Here is a 25,133-nt window from a genome sequence, read left to right on the forward strand (position 1 = left end):
TGGTGTGCCACACCCGGCCGGCAGTGGGGGAAGCTAGCTAGCCAGCCATCCGTGTCGCTTTCAGAGATTCAGGTACACCGACACCGGCCTGGTAGAATCGCTAGGTCCTCCTGCACCTGCCTGCAAGTGGTCTGCTGCAAATCTGGCTCACGCTGGGCTCTTTGCCTCAAATGCAGATCTGCTGTTTTTTCGCTACAGGCAAAATGTATTAGTAGAAGCAATCGTATATATGAACAATCTGAAGAACATTCATGCTAGAGAAATTTTGAACTGAAGAATGTGTATTTTTCTTTCAGTCAGCCAGTCACCTCGCTAGCTGCTGCCTGAATTAAACTTGCACCGAGCCATTTCAATGCGGTCTCCACAGCCCCGCGGTCCGTGGACAGTGTTGTTGTTATTATCTCATCCTTTGACAAGCATCGCCCGTGGTTCTCTCAATGCCACGCAAGCAAGCAATGATTCGCAGGCTTTGTAATCCAACAGCCAAGGCATCTTGATGACTCGATTCCCGTCCGCCCAAGCAGCAGACGATGACATGGACGGAGTCACGAATTTTTTTTCTTTTTTTTTTGGATCGGGAACGAATCATGGGCAGCTGCTGGGAAGGGATCAGGGAACGCATGCCCAACAGTTTCTTCTCCATGTACTACACGTGTGGCTGCATGTGGCCCCTAGGGCCCTGTTTGGTACGGGAGTATTTTTGGGGTTTTTGAGTTTTAATGGTTTGGATGAAAACACTTGTTTCATCCAAAACACTTGTTTTTCTGAAAACACTGGGTTTTGTGGAAAACACTTGTTTGGTTAAAACACTAGTTGCATTTGGCACAAGGGACTAAAAAACTAGTTACACTTGTTTGAGTAAAAATCTGGTTTTCATTGTACAAACGTTGCAACAGATGACACAAATGTGACAGAACTGGTACCATTTTCATCTAAAAAAATATATAGAGCAGTAAGAAATAACAAGTAGCAATGCAAGGCCTTGTGTTCATAAAGAACAGTTAGGCATCACATAAAACAAGTGAGCTATAGTATCCGGCCAGAATGCAAAGGCAATAAAAATCAGATTTTACATAATCTTTTCTAGCGAAACAGCACTACGATACGAGAATAAAACAAGAACTTCTCCGGTTTTGATGATTTTGCTTCTCAAAAACAACGAACAATAGACTTGTCCCAATCTTTCTCTTATGCCCACCTTGTCGCCCTTGGAGTTAAGCCTTGCAAAGTTGTATAGGACCATAAGATTGTCAATATCAAGAATAGGTAACCTTACAGAGATATCGACATCATCTACAAGTTTAATATTAGTTCCATCTTTAAATTATCTATTACTATCTATTAAATTGGAATTGGTGGTGATGGTACGGTCGCCACCGTAGGTTAACTTCGTTAAAATTACAACCAATATGCCACTGCCCGTTATTTTCACGATTTCTCCTATTCCGTCTTACAACCGACGCCACCACACCCGCATGCCAACCTAACGGCGCCATGAGTTGCCTACACAGAAAATAAAAATAAATAGTTTGTGATTTTGTTGACCCGTAGCAATGCGTGGGCACACCTGCTAGTGCACTAATAAATACCAGTTTTGAAAACAGTAAAAACAACATGGAAAACATTTGAAAACAGCAGCTTGGTTTTTCTGCTCTAGATCTCAGACCGATCATCGGAATTGCGCAAATGATATATCATTGGAAAGGTAACGACATCATCTACAAGTTTCCTATTACTTACATCTTCAAATTCTGCACTATAAATACCAGTTTTGAAAACAGTAGGAAACTACATGGAAAACATTTGAAAACACCAGATTGGGTTTTCTGCTCTAGATCTCAGACCGATCATCGGAATTACGCAAATGATATATCGTTAGAAAGGTATCTACATCATCTACAAGTTTCCTATTACTTACATCTTCAAATTCTGCACTATAAATACCAGTTTTGAAAACAGTAGGAAACTACATGGAAAACATTTGAAAACACCAGATTGGGTTTTCTGCTCTAGATCTCAGACGGATCATCGGAATTACGCAAATGATATATCGTTAGAAAGGTATCTACATCATCTACAAATTTCCTATTACTTCCATCTTCAAATTCTGCACTAATAAATACCGGTTTTGAAAACAGTAGAAAACAACATGGATACCATTTCTTACCTCATGCTATCTTAGATATGCCTTCTAATCCATAGAAGAGCAGTGCCATCCTTATCAGCAACCAAATTGACAAACATTTCCCTATTATCAGCAATTTTGAACAACTTCAACGCCATCAGCTTCTCATCAGGAGTTATCTCTTGCAATGTTCTCAACTCAGCCATGCACCTTGTGATTGAGAACTCATTTCCATCCTCCTTGGTGGCTTCCTTCTCTTTTATGTCAACGAATCTATGCATCACACCCACTAAAGCATCTCCACTATTCTTTTTAGGACTCTTCTTGGGCTTATTTCCTTTCGCAACAATGGTATTCCTTGATGTATCAGTAGCAGCACGTGCATCACCAGCTTGTTCATGCTCAACTTGAGCTCTCCTTTCATCATGATCCACTTGAACCCTTCTTTGGACACCTTCCTCCATAATCTACAGTTCATCATCACTACGGTCCTCGGCTACCCCTCTCTCTGTCTCTTCTTCGTCTTCCATTGAAGGTTCTGATGTGGATGTAAAGTTGAGTTTTCCATCTGTTGTTTGCCCTGCAAAAATCCGAAGTAATAGGCGTATATTACATGTGTATCTGAAATTCAAGTGCTTGTGTCTTTCCTGGAAAAGTGAAGCCATCGTATTCCAGCTCTCACGTGACCATCCATTTTGACCTCTATGGTAACTATTATTGTGCTCATGCAGCAGCTCAACTAGATCCTTTTCAAGTTTCGCATTCCATGAAGCCCTTTGTCTCTCAACTGCACAATACATAGAACACTCTTTGTTATTGATAAGCAATTGATGCATCAAGTATACAAGAATGTAATGTACTAAATACCTGATGGAGAAGAACCCTTGGTGATTTTCTTGGACTGCATGATGTTATACTTAGGAGATCCTTTAGGATACAGGGAAATTCCTTTTGGATACTTCGGAGAACCTTTTGGAGGCATATCAGTTTTTGATTAACAACCCACAAAAAACATGATGAAAGGTGACAATACAGTTCACAAATACATGACAAGAGATGATGACATGGTTCACTAATACATCATGAAACACCACAACAAAGTACATTAATACATGACAAAAGAAAAGCTACTGATGTTCGAAATCATTCCACATCTGCCAAGCAATTTGGTCCCTCAAATTGCTTCCGGCTACGGTGTTATCTTGTATGTTGTTATCTTGGAGGTTGTCATAACCATTTGGTAGATCCACAAAGTTTGCTGGATTTATGTTATTAGGCTGGTTGTCAAGCCAAGCCTCATCTCCACCATTCATTTTGATTATGTTGTGCAAGATTGCAGTAGCTGTTGGAATTCTCACTTGATTCCTTATTCTATGGGAGGTACCAACATTGAGGATAGGGAATCTCCTCTTTAGAATACCCAGGAGCCTTTCCACATGGTTTCTCATCATAGCATGGCGATGATTGAACAACTCCTTGTGGTTCTGTGGCCGGCGGCGGCCACGCCCCCACTCTTTCAAATGATACCGGACGCCGCGGTAAGGTGCAAGATAAGAGAAGATTTATCTAATTCACAACATGAGAATTAGATAAGAGAATATTTTTTCATAAAATAGATGCACCTATACCTCGAAGTATGGGAAGAAGCGAGGGTCATTGGCAATTTTGGGATGAGGTCCATCAATGTATCGAGGCTTCACAAAGCGAGACGTGAGGATGGGAATGATGTCAAAGAACTCTTTGATGTACTCGTGAAAAGTCCACCCACTATGCTGAAACTGCACTTGCAGATCTTCAAATGATGCATTATGTGCAATCATGTAAAGAAAGAAAGCTAGCTTTTCTTCCACCTTAATCCTTGAATCTGACATCAGGCCTTCAGCTCTAAGATAGGATGCAAACCACCTAAAGATGTGTGGTTCCATTCTAAATGATGTCAAGCAATTCTTAATATGACCATTCAAGAGTTCTCTAACTCTTTTCTTGCCATATAGGATGGAGCTATGACGTTTATTTTTTTCAATGGGTACTCTACTGTCCATTAGATGCATGTACAACACTGGAAAAACTAAAAACATCATCTCATCATCTTCTTCAGCTTTCCTCTTCCTAACATGCTCTAGTCTCCCTTGATTCATTTTGGTGCTAAGGAAAAGAATCAAGAAAACAAATAAGAAAATTTACTCTAGGCCCTCAATTACAAGAACAGTGAACTAAAGGCATGTAGGAAATAAACAAAAGAAGTAGCAAGGCTGTTGCATACCAAATTTAGGTGTCAAAACAATATCCCAAGAAGGTGGTGGTTCATCCAACCCAACAAAGGTCCAAGGGGCAACTCCCTGTCAAATAAAATTGAAAGAGGATATAACATTTTTTGCTCACCACGTATATGACAGAATATATAGTTCATTAGAAATACAACATATATACTACTCTAGGTACTGGTGAGAAGGAGATTCAGAAATTAATCTGCTGCTCAGAAGGAGAAATAAGAAAAGAGACTCATTGGCGAGAAAGCCAGCTTGCATCCGGCTGGAGAAGTCGATGGCAGGGACGTCCTTTATACGGTGGTCTGAGAAGGAGAGAAAGAATAGGGTTATAAGACGATGTCGACGGCGGCAGCGGCGCAGAGTATGGTACGAGAAGACAGAGAGGAGAGAGGGGGAAGGCATACCGTGGGATCCTGCTACCCGGCGGTGCGGCTGGCGGCGAGGTTGCTACTGCTGCGGGGGAACCGGAGGTCGCGGGCGGAGACTGCTTGGAGGCGGACGACGGCGGCGAGGGTGCTGCCGCTGCGGGGAACCGGAGGTCCCGGACGGAGACGGCTGGGAGGCGGGAGACGGCGATGGGGAGCTGGCGGCGACGGCTGGGAGACGGGCGACGGCGACGCGGAGGCGAGCGAGAAACGCGAGTCCTATTCGCGTCTCGGTTCCAACCGAAGCCAGACGTTTTCTCCGTGTTTTCTAGGGTTTTTACCCATGTAGACCGGTCTACCAAACGGCCCAATAACGTTTTCTGCGGTTTTCGGGCTGTGCCGGAAAAAACCTGAAACACCTAAAAAAAACTCCCGTGCCAAAGAGGCCCTATGGAGTTTTGTCAGGCTCGGTAGATAGAACCAGTGTTTGCTAGTGTACCAAATGCACTATTTTCACATAAAATTCATACGACTTACGAGTGTTCCAAATGTTCACTTACTGCCGTAAGTTTGCTCGAATCCATTTTAGCCTGGCAAACTCTGCAAATTTTTAACTATTTAATTTTTGAGAATCAAGGAGCTTGTCTCATCAACTTCCTTGACTAATGTCGGGAGCAGTTGACCGTTTCAAATCTTTGGTCCGTTCGGGACTCGATCGGGTGGCAGTTTCAAAATGCTAATCCTTGTTATTTAAGTCGATTCTAGGTCTGCTAGTCAACACTATATCCTGGAATGTCGGTAATAAGACATGCTTAAAATAATAATGTTGAGCTTGACCTAGTGAACTGGTTTATTTTGTAGTACTCCAGTAGTTTGCAGGTTTGAGTTTGTTTATCAAGTGGGCGGGCTCAGAACTCAAGGTTAGACGTCTCTTATTTTACAACTAGACAAAATGTGAGCTCCTCTCCGTTGTCCTGTGCGGTGTGGATTCTCTAACTTAATTCATGTCTCTTTGTGAGACTGAAATGTGAGTCCCATGGTTGGCTGGCTCATTTGTCCGTCTCAGATAGGAGGTGAAGTCAGACAATACTTGCCGTGTCCCGTGCGCATGCATCGACGCTCTAAAATCCCAACATACCGTATTCAATTATTGTTTGCCGTCCCCGTCTATAAAAAAAAAGATACTAGTACTGTACTAGCCACTGGGCATTTGAAAAGTACATTTTCCATCTATATATTTTTTAGCTTCTAGAGAGTTTGGAGCACCATCTGTTTCAAAGTTTTCCTGACACGAGGATTGACGCAAGGAGCCCAAAATAACTACTCTTTATGTGCTATACGCCCAGACAGCACTCTCTTGATGAGCAGTAAAAGACCACTTTCCAGTTCGGTTACTTGTTCCTTAATGAAAAAGGTTCAGTTACTTTTGAGCTGTCCGTATGCAAACCAACCAAACCTTCTCTTCACTTGGACCCTACTCATCATCATCACAGATTCACAGATCGATCGACGAACTGCAACAAAAGGTAGATACACCGGCTATCCGGCTATTGATGTGTAGTGTAGTATGGAGCAAAGTTTATATCATAGATGCTCTAAGTTGGTGTTAATGGTGTGGTGAGTAGAATGCCACCATCTGTTTTCTGTTCCAATTACTGCCGCTAGGTTAGCTACACAAGCAAAGTGGAGTATTTCCCCCCCTTTTTCCCCTTTCTTAGATTCTACTCTTTCGAACAAAAAATTTGCAAGCTGTAGAGACTACTCTGGGATAGTAGTAGCATGCATTTTTTTTCAGTCATTTGCATCTTAAGCATCTTTACCTAGCTCCTACAATTATGTAGGAGAGGATAGTAGTAACTAATTTGGATTAGACCAGTCCAAAGTCCAAACTCCCAAACCCAGCAAAATTTCTGTAAAAAGTATGTAGCCAGACTGGCCAAGCAAGCAAACAAAAAAGGGGAGATCAGCAAAGAAAGCCTCTCCTCTGACGCAGCCACCCGGCCACACCTCACGCACATACAACAAGTCACACGCTAAACAAACGCCGCTCTTTTGACATGTCTCTTCCTCTGAATCCTCTCAGGAACAGTGACGAGTAAAAGAGGGAGGCCTTCCCCCACAAAAGCCCTCTCTCTCTTTTCATCCCTTGCCAGTTGCCACCCCCTTCCCCAATCTCACAATTCATTGCTTGGCTCATCTGCCTTCTTGCTCTAGATCTCTGCATTTGGTTTCACAAAGAATGGGTCACAAGTGACAAGAGCAGTCTGGAAGAAGAGTCTTTGGATTCATCCCAGTTTCTTGAGTTGGAACGAAGAGGAATTGCATGGAGCAGTCATGTCTTGAACAAGAGTTCCAGTAGCAGTACAAGTTCTTGTTCTCTAGCATTTGGAGGCCCCTAGTTGCTTATCCCTCCGCAGCTCACGAAGAACTGGAAGCAGCAATTAATACTTCTCGTGAGAAGAAGAAACTGGAGCGTCCGGTTCAAGATTTTCTGCATTTATTCCGAGTTTCTTATAAAAGGGAGAGGGAGAGGCTTTCAAGATTCAATACGAGCGGAGGGGATGCGCTGCATTTGAATCCCAGAGAATCGGGTTTGAATTTTGCGTCTCCTTCTTCTTCTTCCTCTCGTGGCCGGGCGGCGCGGGGGCATGAAGAACGGCGGCTCCTCCGCGGCGAGCGCCGCCGGCGGCGGCGGCCTGGCGATCGCGGAGCGGCAGAAGGCGGCGCCGTCGTGCGTGGCGGCGCTGTTCCAGATGCTGGCCAAGAGGAAGCTCTTCTCCTCGTCCTCCAAGAAGACCAAGCTGCTTCCCCCAGGTGAGAGAGATCGCAGAGAAGCTGCATTGCTCTGCTCAGAGTTGTTTCTTAGCCTTGTGTGTGCCTTTTTGCCGTTTCAGTGCGGCCACAGAAGTTCTCGCCGGGAAGACCGCCCGGCGGCGGCGAGAAGACGCCGGCGGCCAAGAAGAGACCTCTCCTGGTATGTATCGTACGGGGATTTCCTCTCCCCTTTAGTAGCATCTGTGGGGTTGTTTTGGGTCTGAGTTCTAGTAGAATTTTCCAAAATTTTATGCCTGACCAAAAACTATTTGCTTCCCCTCATGCCATCTGTACTAATTAATCCCAAGCCAAGATTTTCCTTCTGGGTTTGCGTTTTTTCCCCCTATTCTCCTCGCAATTGCTTGTTTCTGTTTAGAAGAGAAGATGTTTGTTGCTGCTCTTTTGCGATGAATGGAGGCTGGAGCCCCCAATTTTTCACTTAAATTATTAACTTTATATTTTGGATAACTTTTTTACGAGATTCCAAAGCAAAGTTTCCCCCAAGACTCTCAATGAGCTTTTTCCCCATCTATGTAGATTTAGTCTCCAGCATTTTGTCCTCCTTTTTCTTACTTCCTTTTCGACTTTTTGTCACTGATTTTTCCTATCTTTTTCTTTCTTTATGTTACTAAGTTGCTAGCTCATCCATGTTTCTTTTCCTTCAGCTTGATTCTGCAGACTATGCAAGGAGCAGAAGTGAAGGCCATGGCACCAGTAGCTTGCCATCACCTAGCGAAGATAGGAATCACAGTGAAATGTGCACCCCGGGTGTGGTAGCCCGGCTAATGGGTCTCAGCTCAATGCCGTCTATCAGCCATGAAAGGTCAGCCAGCACTAGCGACTCAGCCGAGGTTGGCGATCATGGGAATGGGTGCTCTCAAGGTTTGCCAGGTAACTCAGGGAGCATGGGCACCTCTCATCAGAAGCAACAGAAGCCAGGGCAGCTCAGGGATGAACGGCACAACAACGGCAGCCAGTTTGATAAAAATGCACAGGTATTGTGGTCAGGGAGACACCATCACAAGGTAGCTTCACCTCTTAAGAGCCCAAGGTCAATTTCAAGCAGGAACAAAGCTCGATTGATGGAAGCAGTAGCCAGGGTTCTGGAACCCGGTTTGCAGAATCGCCACCGGGCTCAGCGGCATGCACGCTTAGAGTATCCATGCAATGGCGCTGGTGTGGAGGGTACTGGTGTGGAGAGTGCTGATAAACCAATATCAGGTTCTCGTAACGTAGGAGCTACTTATACTTCTAGTCAGTTGTCTGAAGAGAATGTAAAGAAGATTGCTGCTGCTAGGAGGCCAAACCAGAATGTATCATTGCAGGTGCAACCTGAAGGAAAAAGTAAGACCTTGCCTGTTAGCAGCTTGAACAAGAAGGCTAGATGTAAGGAGAGTGATGCAATGATCTCCAATGCTTCTGCTGACACATATCATGATGTCCGGGAAATTCAGCCAAGAAACATATACCGAGGAAATGTTGCTTGTAGCCCTCTAAAGCAGAACAACCTGAAGCAGAACACATTGCCTATAATTTCCAGAACAGGAGATCCAGGGCATATGGTCCAAGGGCAGAAACCTAGAACTGGGGAGCAATATGTGGCAAACACTGCGAAGAATTTTGTTTCTTTAAACAAAAGCATGAACAGTGGTACATCTTCAAGGTCCAAAGGAAAAGAACTGGATAAAATCGGTGTGTCTTGCAGTAGTGCAGAGGACAAGAACTCGAGCACAAAAGGTCATCGAACCAGTGGTCTACGTAGTGATTGTTCTAACAAACAGAAGGTGAGGACCACATCACCAAAAGCTATGGAGAAAGATATGATAATTGCAAAAGGTGCAGGGTTAGTTAGCGAGAAGCCAAAGACTGCCAGTCCAAACTGTGTTAGGAGACAGGTAGAGTCGCACAATGCTCCCAGGTGTAACGGCTCGGACATTGTTTCGTTCACTTTCAGTTCACCAATGAAGGCTATCCCTACTTCTCTGCTTGGTGATAATACTAGAGGAAAAGGTAGTTCTGTTCTGGAATCTCCAAATGGTAGTTATCCTAAGAAAAACTCTCATAGGGACTGTCAAAATATTTCTTCACAAAGGGAATTAGCTTTCAGGGAAAAATTACAGAGCAAATCAAGTATGGAGGCTGTAGAATCAGTTTGCTTTAATCGCTATGAGTTGAAGAACATAGATATCCCTGATCACAGAGTAACCTCTTCATTGTTTGAAAAGAGGAGTGATTTGCCTGTCACAGAAAAATCTTTATTTGGTGAATTTCTCTGGGAGTTGGACGGTCTGATTTATGGCTTTGGAGAGCTTCCTAATCCTGTGGAGTCGCGTGAAACTCATAAGAAGCCTGAGGTTAGTAACTTTGAACTTCCCTGTCCTGAACCACGGTATATTGCTGAGATGATCTATAAATCATCATAACATCAAGAATTATTTTTATCTGACAAAAACTCCTTGGTCGCTACCATCTGCAGGCCAACAGAAAAGCTAGTAATCCATCTCGATCTGTTCCTGGAGGCAACAGACAACGAGGAATTCTTCAATCTACATATGCAGATGAGAACTTCACTTCTGGGAATCTAAATTACACTCGGCCAGGTAACAGAACTTCCAATTTTCTGCATTCACCGCTAGCTGCTTTCTGCCCTTTGTTTTTACAGTTTGGGTCAACCAACTGAAGTTAGCACAATAATGTTGTGAATGCATAATTTTAAGATGAGATACACAATTTTAACTTGCATACTGACCCTTTCGTGTCAACCATTGCAACAGAGGCTCAGATCAAAGAAAGACGATGCTCAGAGACTTCCCCGCCACCCTTTAGCGCACGGGATGCAGATACCAAGAGAAGTTCCAGGCATGATGAACCTAATTTTGGCCAGCCTGGTGTGCACCATCACCGACTTGAACCGGCAGTTGAGCACAGTAAGCCGTTGCATCCCGGGGAGGTTACATCGACTGTCGAGCTGCTACTGGCAAGCCTCTGCTCATCTGGCCTGCAAAAACCAAGAACAGCTGCCAAGACATTCCTTCTCCGGACATCTGAATCTGCTCTTGCCAAGAACAGCAGCTTCAAGGTGGCCGGAGGAGCGAACCCGCTGCGGGACCTTGCGTTCGACTTCGTCACGGAATGCCTGGACACGATGTGCGTCCAGCTTTGCGGCTGGGGCTACAGGTCGTTCTCGAAGCTCGCCATGGTCTGCACAGAGGAGGAGCGGCTGGCTGCGGAGGTCAGGAAGGAGGTGGTGAGGCACAGCCCCATGGCCGGTAAGGCCCTGGACGAACTGGCCACGGGCGATGTCGAGCGCACCTTTGAGACCGGCGTGGCAGATGAAGCATTCCGGATCGGCGCCCAGATCGAACGGGACTTGCTCCAGGAGCTGGTGGATGAGATTTGGTGGGACATGCTCAAACCGTTGCAATGTATGTAAACCCTGCCTGTTGACAGATTGACTTGACGGTAGAGTATATGGGCTGGTGGTGGGTGAGGTTCTATCCATGCCGTGATAAAATGCCTCCCCTGCCGCTGTCGTGGGCCGCCACTCCGAACGGCGTCGTGCGACAGAGATCGCAGGTGGCGGCTGTTTATGTTGCACGGGAGAGTGCAGAATCTCAAATCTCGTTGTGTCATTTGGTTTTGATTTTTTGGGTTGGAGAGGCGTTTCTGCCGTCGGACGCGCAGGCCGTGCTCGGCGAGGAGACGAGACTTGAGAGCATGGGGCGGCTGGCGACGCCGTTGGGAACAAACAAGGACGATCTTTGCAGACCGAAGAACAAGGTGTTGAGAGAGGGAACAGCGAGTATGCTGCCCAACCCGTGATCCCCGGACGGGGCGGGGCGGGCTACGGGATCGGAGGCCACCGCAGCGCCCATGCACTGCGGCCAGAGAGCACGCGTGCGGTTCCCAGTTCGGCTCGGTTGGGCTGGCTCCGTTGGCAACCTAGCACTCGCATTCTGGCATGTAGTAATCCGAGATTCTAACTGCATAGCCAACCAAACGTGACATGGATTCGTAATGACTTATTAATCATCATAGATGTACACACACATTCTGTGTGTCGAAGTACATTACAGGAACGGATTTCCAAAAGAATCGGGCAAGAACCAAAAAAAAACTAAACTCGCCTGTTAATTCGACGTCGAGCAATCTGCTGCATCTGTCTTGATGACTCTAGTGTTGTACGAGCCACATGCGCCGCATTTGTGATACAGCCAATGGAACCGGGATCGCCCTTTTCTTCCGCAGTCGTTGCAGAGTATATCCTGGATCAATCAGAGGCAGCACAACGGTGAATCCTTCGGTCAGTGGAAAGAATGAAGCCAGGATAGGGAGAATAGTGTACCTGGCACCGATCCCGGTATTCAGGAGGAAGTTCTTCTGCAGCAAGCAAGCCATCAAGCATGCCAAAGTACACCTACAGAGAAACGAGAGGGCAAGTCGTTTGTTTTTTAGTCTGTTTATAAGAGTCCAGATTTTCCATGAAACAGAGCACAAGGTTCAGTGGATTGCCCCATTAGAGCAAAACCAAACGTAATCATCATCTGCGCATGCAGAAACAGTCTTGGTATTAGGTGGTGTAACTTACTGTCATATCTCCCAAGGATTTGCTGCAGATTGGGCAGGTGTAGTGACTGCAAGTATATGCCTGGAATTGGCGATATTGTCAGAAAGAGAAGCATCAGAAACATGCTTCAGAATATATCGCGACTAGTCTATGGTCGTACCTGAAAGCAAGCTGAATGCATGAAATGGCCACAAGGAAGACCTCTAACTGCTGCACTTGATGTGAATAAGAAGTCGCAACAGATTGGACAATTCATCTCTAGCATCTTTTCGCGACATTTGTGTTCGATCAATTTCACACCGAGGCAACAATTGCAATTCATGCAATGGAAAAAGTCGGTACCCAATCCTTGCCCAACACGACACAAATTACAAAAAGGGCAGTGATATACACTCCTGTAAAGTTCACATAATTAGGCGTCTCCAAAACAACGCAAAGGTGGACAACACTAATCAAATTTTAGTTATAGTTAAGACAAGGCAATTAATTAACTAATGAAGCGCATAACTGATTCGTACACAACAAAGCAGAACCCACAACTGGAGGACTGAACTATTGATGGATACAACATGAACAAGACAGTAAAATCAGCATCCATATATTCAGCCCCAAGAGAGAGTACTGTTCAAAAGAAAAATGGCAAACAAGCCATCCAGGGCATTTAATCATATAGATAAATGTCTTCATTTTCTTCATGTATTCTTCCATTTTCTCTTGATTCTTGTTTTTTAACTTGGTTATATAATCCGGATATTTCGCATTGTCTGTTTGATTTTCAGTATTGATAGGAATGAGATCCGTAATATCTTGCAGATTGGAAGATAGAATGCAACATTCATACAGTTCAGAGATAACCTTCTTATCTGAACATGACCTACAAAGACAAGGATTATTCGAAGGAACTTAACAGAACTGTAAGGATTTCTGGTGCCAATGACTATGTATTTGCAGCTTGACAATTAAAGTTAAGCCATCACCATCAGTAGGGCATGCTTTCGGCTTTACGGGGTGACAAGGAACAAGAAAAGGAGATATGGTAGAGCTCTATGATTAGCAGACCCTGTAGGGGTTGTTAACTAGTTCCCAAAAAAGACAATAGATGCCTCATCCTGTCAACTAATATAATGTCCATTTGTTTATTTGTAATCTTATGTGTTATGTCGAATGTTGAGCTCAGTATTTGGTCTCATATATGAGGATAAAGATAAACATCACACAATGAAGGTAGCCTGCAAATCATGGAGTTAACATCCTTCCACGCACACACAAAAAGGAACAGTTGCTGGAAGGGAAACTAAATCTAGCAGCTAAGACAATTTTGCTGCAAGGCAAGCTAAAATCTAGGGAACACGCTCAGGCTTACCTTTCATCGTCAAAAAACTTGCATATACTGCAATGATACTTTGCCATGGATAACCCATTGCAAGAAGGAGTTTGGCAATTTGAACCAACTGGTTGAACTTTCAGGCATCGCATGCACATCATCTCCACCGTTGCTTTCCTACCAAAAATAGCAGCAGCACAGAGTAAGCAACGTCTCTAACAAATCTCTCAGAACTAATACATCAAACGACAGAAAAGATATGCCATAGTACACAGCTTATGTCTTTTGGTTCTTCTATGATTCTATCCTTAATGTGATTGCATATATTGCCACACAGCTGCTAACCCAATAAGGGAAGTTCCGTAAGGAGACTGGACCAGACTACCATGAGACAAAAGACCGCACAGCAATTTAGAGCTACAGACGGGAAATTAAGAAGAAAAAGGTTCACAGGGCTAATGTTGGACCATAACAGCTTTTCAACCAACTATGTCCATGTAAGTGCAACTTGCAGAAACACAAGCAAAAAATTATACTCCCTCCGTCCAACAAAAGATGTCTCAAGTTTGTCAAAATTTGGATGTATCTAGACATGACTTAGTGTATAGATGCATTCAAATTTAGTAAAAGTTGAGACATCCTTTGTTGGACGGAAGGAGTAAGAGGGACATGATGAGTAAGCGGCTAAGCACCTACAATAATCATGTCGTATTGCTGATTTACACACAAAAACAAATTATACACGAGGCTATCTAGCTCTCGTTATTCATTTAATATTAGATTTACATCATAACATAGCTATTTGATGTTTGTAATTTGGTGTAAAGAACTAAAAACATTGTACACTCTGCTATTGTAAGTAATACAGAAGCACCCCTCGGCAGAGAAGACATTGAAAATTTGAAATGAATGGTTGTTCTCAGTTTACCTTTCCATTGTATGATCACTAACTTTATCATGACAGAACCTGCATGTGAACAGCTTATTGCAGCATGCAGCGACAAGCTTGCAGTTTCTTTTGTAATGTTCACAACCAAATATTTGGTTCTCTCCATCGCGATATGAAGGAAAACATCCAGGTATAACAGTAGATCCATTGTGATCTTCTGATTTTGGTTGTGGTGATTTCTGCTGAGCAGCTATCCAGCGGCTGAAATTCACATAATTAGAAGATCAAATATACAATTAGCCATTCGAATTAATTTACTGAACTGTTTTTTGAGAACAGTAGGGAAAGCCCCTATAACTTCTTTGCTGCAACTTTTAAATGACAAACCTCGTCATGAGATTTTGAATTAGATATGCCTTCCTCCTAGGGTCAAGGGTAGAATTTTGAGAAACCTTTCGTATCTCAGCCTCGAGCTCACTTTGATTCATCCTGAAGATGTCCTTCCAACCAGGCTTAAACATCTGGTCACTATGGTCAAGGTTTTCCTGAAAATGATTTTCTATAGGGCAAAAACAAAAGAAAAAACTCAGTGAAACAGAAATCTGATCTAAATGTAACATGATATATATGAATCACGAGAAACTGGAAACGATGTGCAGAAATTATTTTCCCATTCATGATTAATGCACACCCCATTCTCAATATTTAGTTTACCCTAACTATTCCTAACCAGTCTACTCTCCTATAAGATATGCCCAACTACATTCTCCTTGATTGTTCTCTTTCCTCTCTCCCTGTATAGTGGCCTTGGCCTTTTTTTCCGTTCTCTCTCTTTTTGTTTTGAGCCCGTTGGGTCTCGCCTTTTGTTGCCTTTGTTTGTACTCGCACTTCCTTCTTAATGAAAATGACACGCCGCTCGGCGTGTTCGAGAAAAAAAAAAGATTAGTCACTGAAATAACTCAGAGCGATCAGGAAGTCGATACTGTCAGTTTTAGTTGTTGCAAAGAAATGCATTTATATACCTATTTCATCTTATTTGCGTAAATTGATTTTTTCTCTAATATTTCCCTTTGTCCATGTAAACTAGCATGCTACTTGTAACATGGTAGTCATCCGCTTCACTATTATTTATGGCAAAATAGGTAGCATGTGTTGTTTAAGTAGCAAAGCATCTACCTAGTGTATGAAGTTTATATTATGTGCACTGGAAGTTATTCCCGAAAATGCTCATTGGAAGTTTTTCTTCAAAAATGATCATTGGAACTTATATCCTCTTTCCCAATAATCCAATGTAAGTGGTAATTCTCATGCCTGTTTTTTCAGACACGGTACAAAGTATAACCAAATGGATCTCAATTGAAGTTCTTCCTGTGGATTAAACATCTGACTTCGAAAATAAATTACCAAGTGGGAGAAAATAATTGAATACATAACATGGCAAACAAAAATATGGTGGATGACGTAGTAGAGGAGAGACTTGAAAAAATAAATTGTGCAGACCTTCTGGAGATGATGAGGTCTCATTTGAGGGGCCAGATGAAGATGGTGATCTCGTCCACCATTCGTTTAGCCATTCATCAAACATTGTATTCTTAGTTGCTTGTTTCATGGTATCCAACATACTGTTCTGTTCCTCAAGACTGAGTGCTGAAGTAACCCAGGGCAACATTGACTGCAGAACCTCAGCTCCCGTAGATCCAATTATACGACCTACAATCTTATCCTGATCATCTACAGAAAAATGTTTATCAAACAGTGGCCACAACTCAAGTTCTTCTCTATGCACATGATTAGACAGGGTGACTCGGATTGACTTGCACATTCCTTGAAGCTTTGTCACAAGCTCATTGTGCTTCCTGGAACGATAAGTTTCATTATGTGAACAAATATGGTTTCCAGCTTCATTAGTTTCATCAATGGAATGACTAGAATCATCATGCAGTTGTGAAAGATCAAACAGAACAGTGGATATATCTTTAAATAATTCCTCCTCCTGTTTGTGATCGAGGGTGTAGGAGTGGCTGACATTATGTAGTGTTTCTTTCGATTCAAGAGCAGGGAATACAATTTCATCTTCAGCATTGCTGTGCGCTCTATAAAGTCCCCACAATAAACGAAATCTTCCTACAAATTGGCGAAGGCAGGATTTGTCTCCATCAATGAGTTTTCCAGATTCAACATCTAAAAACTCTAAATCTTTGCGAATTGCCTTATGAAATTTGAATATTGCATCAATTGGCCTAGAGATATTATCTGGACTGGAAAATGCTGCATCTGTCTCCCATGAAAAAAGACTCGAGTATAATGAAGGCGCAGAATAACTGTAACACAGAGAGCGAAAAGAGTTTGCAGAAGCCAATGAATCAGCACCAACATTAGTACTTTCTGCTCTTAACCCAGGAATGTGGCAAGGTCTGTTGTTACATGGAGCCTCTTCAATGTCAGTAGTTTGTGAACAGTGACTTCTTTTAATATCGGTACTAGATTCTGCATGATTTCCTCGCTTGACTGGCCTTGAACCATTTGCTGTTAGCTGAGGTGGTGAAAAAGCTCCATTGTTGCTGACTGAACATGGACAGAAGGATTGACGTTCGTTTAACTCATCTCCATCATATGAGCAGTTCAGTGCTCCTGATGTCAAGCATAAGAATTTTCCAGAGTTGGATGTATCCTTCAAACGGCCTTTGCACGCCCAACCAGAGAGAAGAGTGACCAGTGCAGTTTCAGAGGAAGGTGCTGTTCCATGTAACTGATTAGTATAATATAAAAATTTGGAGATGTTTCTAATAGGTAGTGTTATATAGAGGCATAGAACAGTGTCACTTATTAGTACAATATAAAAATTTGGAGATGTTTTTAAATAGCTAGTGTTATATAGAGGCATAGAACAGTAGTAAACTTGAAAATAAAAATGTACCTGCCGAGCACATATTCTGAAGAAATGACTGTGCATTTGCATCATCCAGCTTCGATACAAACCATGGTAGAACATGCTCCAATAACTTCAATGGCATAATGCAAAGGCTCTTGTATAAAAGTTCGCTTTGTTTCTCTGGTGAGAACTTTATCCTAGCTTGAGGAAGTACCTACATAATAAGGTGAACTAGAGATGAGACTCTGTCGGTCCTGCGGTCAAGCATATAGTACTGACAGGCAACAGTTCCAGCTTCTCAACTACTAAACGAAACTTTTGTTTGCTCTATTGAACTGACTTTTGTTTCCTCATTATTGAAGTGCTCCTCGATTTCCTCCATTATCTGATCAGCTTGTGAACATAATTCGGTGTAAAAATCCACCACAGTTGATCTGGCTCCTGCTGTTTGGATTTGTTCAATTAAACATCTAAATTTATTAAACCGTTGTTCTTGTTCAGCATGCTCCTTCTCAAAGGACACTTCACCATCAACTGCAGGAAATATAACTTGATCCTCGGCAATACTGCAGGTAGACAAAAAGAACAAAAATGCAACTGATCAAACTAAACATAGTAGATTTGGTCTCACCACTTGATAAAATAAAATCTATGACTTAGCTCTAGAAACATCCAGTCCTTTTGAGGAAAATTATACACTCCTAAACTGAACCAAACAAAGGGACATTTCTACGATGCCAGTAACATTGCTCATTCAGTGTGCTTTCCAGTATGTCGAGTCTTCACAGTTCCTCACGTGAATTTCCCCTAAAGCACTAGAAGACTTAATTTGATGTCCAGAGTCCAGACACATTATTAGATGGATCTGTATTCATACAATGATGATACACCACTTAATTATTCATATAAAAGTAATGTGTTCTCACGTTCTGTGTATGCAATGCATTATACCAGAAGAAGTATCAGTATGTTCAACATAATAGAAACAACGGAGTTCATCAATTGTCAGGATGCACTGTATAAGAAATGGGCTACTCGCCAAGATTTTGGAACAAAGATGCACATGAGTTGAGACGCAAAGCCACAGACCTGTGGAAGATGCACACATCTGCGATAAACTGAAGCCTCAGATTGAAGGCTGGTATGTTGGAGAAGTCACCAAACTGCTGGATCCTTCTTGTCTCATCTACTATATCACGCAGTTCTGTCCGGATAGCATTGTGCCAACACAATATCTCATCTATTGGATGTATGGCAAGCAAACTACGACTAGATTCTGCATACTTTCTCTTGCCAATTTTACAATGCGCATGTGAGCATCCGTGCTTGTCTGTTTGATAAGAGTTATTCTCACATCGACAACTGCCTTTTGAACAAGGATTATCGAAATCCTCCTCTGTTCTCACTGCTTTTCCTCCAAACCATCCAAATACAATCTGTACAAATTTTGAAACTAATATTAAGTAAAACAAAAAGAACAATATTGTTAGAAAAATATTTATGATAATAAGGACCTGTTGGAGAAGTTTCTCTTGAGGAACTATTTCATGTAAGCAATCAATAATATCTTGATGCTCATCAGGTGAAACGGAAGATGAAAGCCATGGAAGGAAATCAGCCATCATATTTATAGGGATGTTGCATAAGAATTGCCAGACTAGGCCAGCTTGCTCTTCATGTGAAAACTTTGTAATAAGTAATGGGAAAACCTGAAACATCCTCAGATGATTAGACACCAACATTGTCCGTATTATGCTGAAAGAAACTAATATTGTCAGAGGGGAAATTGTCATAGAGTACATATAAAAAGAATTATGCGCCATTTGTACAAGTCCAAGAGAAACTTCTATTGTTGTGAACGTTCATATTGACAGTTAGACTCACCATTGATTCCAAAGCACTTTCATTATCTTTTATGATTTAAGAGCACATGTCTCTAACTGCTCTGTACTAAGGTGTTGGACAATACGCATGTACCAGGAACATAGAATGCAAAAGTTATTTCTTGTATACAGGGCACGACAACTAGTGAGTGTGCCAACAAAGACATTCTAGAGATTTCTCGCAAAAAAAAAGACATTCTAGAGATACTCCAGTACTCTATAGGTGGTTTCTAGATTATTAAGTCTTATCTACGAACCAAAATCTGCATACACAAGCGTTTAGGTTTCAACGTTTCGTTATACCAGCATGGTCTGTACCCAGTGGTTGTGACCCTTATATTAGAGCATAACAGCAGACACAGAGCAGATTGCCAATCAGCAGGAAAACAGTGCTTAGAAACATGTGCCTACAAGAGCCTAACATTCTTGCATTATGTACGAAATGAAGATCCTCCATATCTGTCCTGTAGTTCACTATACCGTTCGTAAATACAGATCAGAGTAGACAAAAGGATTACTACAGATGTGATAAAAGCAGCTAAACGGTGACATGAGTGCACATTGCACAGAACTTCCTCGAAAAAGAAGTGCATATAACTAACCAGCGGTTGTATCTAGATTTGTATGTTATTGCTTCTTATCTTACAATAACATATTTCTATAATCTCAATTATTTCAATTCCAAGTTCCCAGCATATAATTTCACTAACTTCGATTAAAGCTTTCTACCTTGATTCGACAACTGAAACTTCCTAATCTGGAACCTCTCAATATGTCCAGTTAGTCTATTACAACATGCCAATAGATCTCATAGAGCCGCTTGATAGAGAAACAAAATTGCTTTCTGATTTCACATAAAAGAAACAGCGCACACAGAGTAATATAACATAACACAATGAACATGGTAACGGAAAAAAAAAACCTGTTCTTCTTCCTTGAACATATGTTGAGATATGATTGTTCGAATCGCTCCAGCACAGGACGCAAGTTCCCTACGGAGACCATCATTGTTATGTACATCGAGCTGAAATAGAGCGAATAGGTGGGCAAAGAGATCATTTTCCCTTTTGTGTTCAAGGGAATACGTCCCTGCTACATTCTTGACTCGAATATCGAGTGCTGGAAAGATAACCTGCAATCACCCAAGGCAAATATTATATCTAAATGCTTGTTACAGATCTACGTTGTGAATAACGATATGCTTAGAGTTGGTTTAGAACATACCACAAATATATCAAATAATGTTGGAAGTCTAATACTAGGCCATGATGCTCATGTTTTGAATAATCAACGTATCACAGGCACAACCCTTCCCATAAGGAAGGGCATTTATAAACACAGACCTTTTATTTTGCAAATAATAAATGCAAAGAGAATATTAGTGAGTAGTGCTGCACTACTCACTAAAAATCTCATACCAAGGGAAGTAAATGACAGCAAAGTTCATTTTCATTTACGGTGGGAGTAAGGTTCAAAAATTTTCCTCTCTGATGAGTTGCAACCTTGATTGGTTCCAGACTTACAGTTGACAGTGGGAATAAAATTACAACAAATGTACCCTACTCCATTGAGTAGGAAATTCACATAACCTACACTAGTACGATTAACACGGAAAAGATGCAATCCAGTAAATCATACACTCAGCCAAAGGTCTCTGTCAATTCAATTTAAGATCTGCCTAGGCCTTTGCAACAGTTTAAGATGCTGGACATATCCATTAGGTAAGCAATTCAAGTGCAGACATAAAAAGGATAATGTAGAATGCAGCGAGAAATTGAACATCGTAAGTGTGTCGCAGACTACCCACTTGATTATTCGAGACCACTATCACTATACAAGCGAACTGAATCCACTTTCAGATCGTGGCAGTGTTCCACCTCACTTCAAACCCGAATCCAACCCAAATCATCGTAACCTATTGCCTAATTCCACAGTCCTAAACCCCCTACAAGGAAATAGTTCCGCATTCCCACAAACCACGCCACAATTATCCGCCGCAAGTTCACTAAAACAATGCGAAGAAGAAGCTCTCGGGGTGCGCCATTAACCGTACCGCGTCCTCGGCGTCGCAGTGGTGCCTGTAGACGGAGAAGAGGAAGCGGCAGCGCCTCTCGAGGGCCGCCACGTCCCCGCCGCGCTCCGTCGCGAGCCGCACGGCCGCGGCGTGCAGCCTCTCCAGCTCGGCGCGGATCGCCTTGTGGAAGTAGACGAATATCAGCACGGGCGCCTCGGCCGCCGACCCCGCGCCGCCTGCCGCCGCCGCCGCGGAGGCGGCCGGCGGAGGAGGGGAGCGCGGAATTGCCGTGGCGATCGGCCCCTCCCCGGCCATCGGCGTCGCCATCCTGCCTCCGCGCCCGGTGGCTTGTCCGCCGCGGTCTGCTGCTCGGTGTACGGGCCTGGCTGCGCTTTTCGCTGGGTGGGTTTTCTCCTTTTGTTCGTGCTGTTTTTCTGGGAATTTTTATGTGTTTCGTGGCCAATGAGAGGTGGAACGGCACGAGTGCCCGTTGTGGGCTTTGTTGAGCGCGAGCGTCTGTACTCTGGACCCACTTTCCAGTGGGCGTACTGTTATTCTTGGCTAGGCGTCTTAGATCATGCATGCATAATCCACAGATGATTCCTTGATCTTTTTCGTGTCATGTAATGTCGAGATTAAATACAGTATACAGTACTCTTTTAACTTTTTTTGAAAGAAAGTACTCTTTTTACTTGACTCCACTACAAAGAGTCTAAAGATAACAATGTACCATTGAAATTAGGTATACTTAAGAGTTCCGGTTATTTTGTAGAACCTAATAACTCTTTATGAAAACGGGTGTGTTTGGTTCTAGATCCGCTCAGGCCGAGCGAAACGGGCGGGGACGGTGTGGTTCCACAAATTTGGACGAGCCATGCCGACCAGATTTTTAAGAAGAAAATCCCACGCGACGCTCCGCTCAAGTCTGTCTAGCAAACCAAATGCAGAAAAAGTAGGGGGAATCCCAGCCGGGACCGTGACCAAATGCATCCTCAAAAACTATTGGGCAAGAAAAAAAATACTAATTAATCATGGAATTGTACACGCTAGAACAATGTATATGTTCACACAGTAAGCAAATTAATTTAAAATGACAAGAGAATCTAATGATTAAAACACTAATTAATCAACTAATTGTTGGATATATGTTTCATCTATAATTACTACTACCTCCGTCCCATAATATGAGGCACGCACGCATCTCTAGATCGTCAATTTGATTAATTAAATATGTATATTTTTTAACAACAAATACACTATTAGATTCGTTATCGAAAGAACTTTCTAATGATATAATTTTTTATTTTTTTAAGTTATATTAAATTAGCTAAATTGACGATCTAAGAATGCGTGCGTGCCTCATATTATGGGACGGAGGGAGTAGATAAGTATATACAACCCAAAAGCTACAAAGGAACAATAATACCTTTATCTAGACCAATCCGCATCCAACGGGTGCAAGGAAGAGGTGGAGCCAAAGTTCGGACCACTCGTTCGAATATTTCACACGCGTCAATATCACCTATACACTGTTGAATGGAGTGAGAGACTGAGAGTGACATAGTGCTAACAAAGCTTAGGCCCTCCTCCAGCTACTCTCGATCTTTTTTGCGTACGTAGTAGTAAAACAGAGACCAGCTAGCTAGCTGGCTGTACATATTTGGCGTTGGTCTTACTTAAATACGTACACCAATCCAGACACAAGAGATTCGCTAATGTAATTTCTCTGAACGTCATAACGTTACGTACGGGTAGTGACAAAGTACTGACTGTCATCGTAATAAGAAGATCGATCAGCCGAGAAGCCGGCCGGCGCGTTGCGTGCCACCAGCAAATGCAAATCTAGCGCGTTCTCCATGCATGTTTCCTCGTCGGATCCCATGAACGGAAAGGCAGCGCGCGCGTGTCCCCCGGGGCCGGCCGTTTGCCTCCTCCACGTTCCGAAAGGGTGCTTTCAGCTTATAACAATGGTTGTTCCGGCGGCCAGATAATGGGAGAGAGTCAGAAAGATATGCTACTCGTCGTGCTCTCCGAATCTCCGATCGCAACCCAAGCGGCACTGGATGCGTTAATTTAACTCCTTGCGTGCGTCGCGATCGATCTCGTCAGAGAGAAGACACCATTTCTAGTGGTTATATTTAACTAGTCCGCGCCAGGCTCCATTTATAGCATCTGATTGGAGTATCTAATTGTAGCATACATGTGCAGTACGTGCATGCTGTCGATTCGATGCATGACCTGCGTGGCGTTAGTTAGGTCGTGAAGTGGACAGATGTGCGTGTATTCATGCACACGAACGAACAAATGTGCTGCTACTAATTAAGTGCAGTACGAACGAACGAAGATAACCTTTTTAGGTTGAGCTGCCTTAAATGCATGATGATTGCCAGGATTTAAGGGACTTTAACGTCGTCGTGTGTGACGTGTCGTACTGGTGTTGCGAGCGAGAGCCGAGAGCTGTTCGTTAGTCCAAACTATTTGTAGATACCGATACGACCATTGTTCACTGCTACTTCGCTGCTACACAAAGTTTTATGGTACCGGTCGAAAAACAACATCAGTAACGGTCGGAGCTGTCGTTACTAATTTCGTGTTACTGATGATGGGTATCGTTACTGATATACCATATCAGTGGTATCATCGGTAACGGTCGCGTTGCCACGTCAGTGTCGGTCGAGCGACGGACACTGATACATTTTCAGTATTTAAAAAAATAATTAAAACCACAGAAAATACACAGGAAATACACAGAATAATATATACAGCACAGCCCAGCACATCACAGCACAGAAAAATACACATAAAGCCGCATCACATCACAGCACAGCACAACAAATCACATCATTTAAAGCATACAAATGTATATAAAGCCAAATCATTTAAAACATATAAAGAATACAAATGTATCTCACTTCACGACATTGATTACAAAGTGTCAAAATTTCATAAAAGCATATAAAGAATACAAATGTATTTCATTTCAAGTTTGAAGCTATTGTTGTGGGTGAACCCTAGACACCACTTGTTCCACGCATTCGTAGAAGTCCCTATTAGGCTTGATGACCTCATTGTTGATGAGATGGGCGAACTCCCTTTGAATGTTATACACGACCCATTTAGGTCAGTGTCCCATTGTCATTCGGAGCCGCCAGTACTCTTCCATCGCCGCGACTGACCCCTTCCACTCAGGCTTGGACATGCTGGCATTCTCCATGAGAATGTGACAGTAGTAGCAGCCACAGAACACACTATCGAGCGGCTGTTGCTGGCAAGGGAACCTGTGGTTGTGGTGAGGCTCGTCTTTATAGCCTTTACCAGCTAGTTTTCCCTTGGTCGCCACTTTCCAAGCAGTGTTAATGAGTGATTTGATGGGTTTCCAGAACCGACCTCGAACACCCTTCTTCGAAAGTAGTGAATCGAAGTAGTACACCACGGACAAAGGCAAACAAATGAGTAGTGTCACCCAATGGTCTCTGTTTTAAAAAAAAAAAACTTTAGTATCTAAGGATGTATAAGAAAGACTGAATTAGAAAAAACAAACGGTTCCATATATAAAATTGAACTTACTCAAAATTAAGGAAGAAGAGGATAAAGTTGTGGTCCGCGTATTTCTCGAGACATGCCACCAAGTATTTAGATGCCAGGGTTCTTGAGGGATCCTTTTCTGACTCAAGACCGATGTCACCGTAGTTGAACATCGCGGAGTTTAGAATGGCTACTTTTTTGACCTCCATTCGCCGCAATTCTCTTATTTGGTAGGCAGACCACAGCCTTAAGAGGTTGATATCAAGCTTTTGGCGGTTGAAGAGGTGGAACAGTTCATTAAACTCCACACCAAAAGTGATAGGACGTTCCTGAATGTTCCCAGATTCTTGGTCAAAGAAGCCATAGTCTCGTGGGATTCGAACATTGATTTGTTGGGCATGCTGTTGAGAACCAGCTGATGTTTGCATGTAGAACTGATGAAGCTCTTGCATCTCTCTGGACACGGCACACAGGGAATCTTCGGT

At 42.9% G+C, this 25,133-nt stretch overlaps 3 protein-coding genes across 3 annotated transcripts; 1 reads left to right on the forward strand and 2 right to left on the reverse strand.

Moving 5' to 3' along the window:
• Nucleotides 1–1,016: 1,016 nt before the first annotated feature.
• On the reverse strand, nucleotides 1,017–3,107 carry LOC100822528. Its single transcript, XM_014898534.2, has 3 exons — nucleotides 2,993–3,107; nucleotides 2,168–2,912; nucleotides 1,017–1,220 (listed from the first exon to the last, which is right to left on the reverse strand). The coding sequence occupies exons 1-2, from the start codon at nucleotides 3,105–3,107 to the stop codon at nucleotides 2,593–2,595; spliced, it is 435 nt and encodes a 144-aa protein (XP_014754020.1). The 3' UTR covers nucleotides 1,017–1,220; nucleotides 2,168–2,592.
• A 3,625-nt stretch (nucleotides 3,108–6,732) lies between these two features.
• LOC100822840 lies at nucleotides 6,733–11,206 on the forward strand. The gene is made up of 5 exons (XM_014899221.2): nucleotides 6,733–7,574; nucleotides 7,655–7,734; nucleotides 8,240–9,928; nucleotides 10,051–10,174; nucleotides 10,349–11,206. Exons 1-5 carry the CDS (start codon nucleotides 7,409–7,411, stop codon nucleotides 11,005–11,007), a joined length of 2,718 nt encoding a protein of 905 aa, XP_014754707.1. The 5' UTR covers nucleotides 6,733–7,408; the 3' UTR covers nucleotides 11,008–11,206.
• Nucleotides 11,207–11,576: 370 nt separating this feature from the next.
• LOC100837379 (zinc finger protein BRUTUS) lies at nucleotides 11,577–21,539 on the reverse strand. Its single transcript, XM_003567899.4, has 14 exons — nucleotides 21,163–21,539; nucleotides 20,032–20,241; nucleotides 18,741–18,935; nucleotides 18,316–18,662; nucleotides 17,567–17,792; nucleotides 17,272–17,440; nucleotides 15,855–17,090; nucleotides 14,742–14,913; nucleotides 14,394–14,615; nucleotides 13,505–13,642; nucleotides 12,302–12,536; nucleotides 12,163–12,222; nucleotides 11,920–11,991; nucleotides 11,577–11,839 (listed from the first exon to the last, which is right to left on the reverse strand). The coding sequence occupies exons 1-14, from the start codon at nucleotides 21,448–21,450 to the stop codon at nucleotides 11,705–11,707; spliced, it is 3,705 nt and encodes a 1,234-aa protein (XP_003567947.1). The 5' UTR covers nucleotides 21,451–21,539; the 3' UTR covers nucleotides 11,577–11,704.
• Nucleotides 21,540–25,133: the final 3,594 nt, after the last annotated feature.

This window comes from Brachypodium distachyon, chromosome 2 (assembly GCF_000005505.3).
Source record: "Brachypodium distachyon strain Bd21 chromosome 2, Brachypodium_distachyon_v3.0, whole genome shotgun sequence".
In the NCBI taxonomy this organism is placed as follows: Eukaryota; Viridiplantae; Streptophyta; class Magnoliopsida; order Poales; family Poaceae; genus Brachypodium; species Brachypodium distachyon.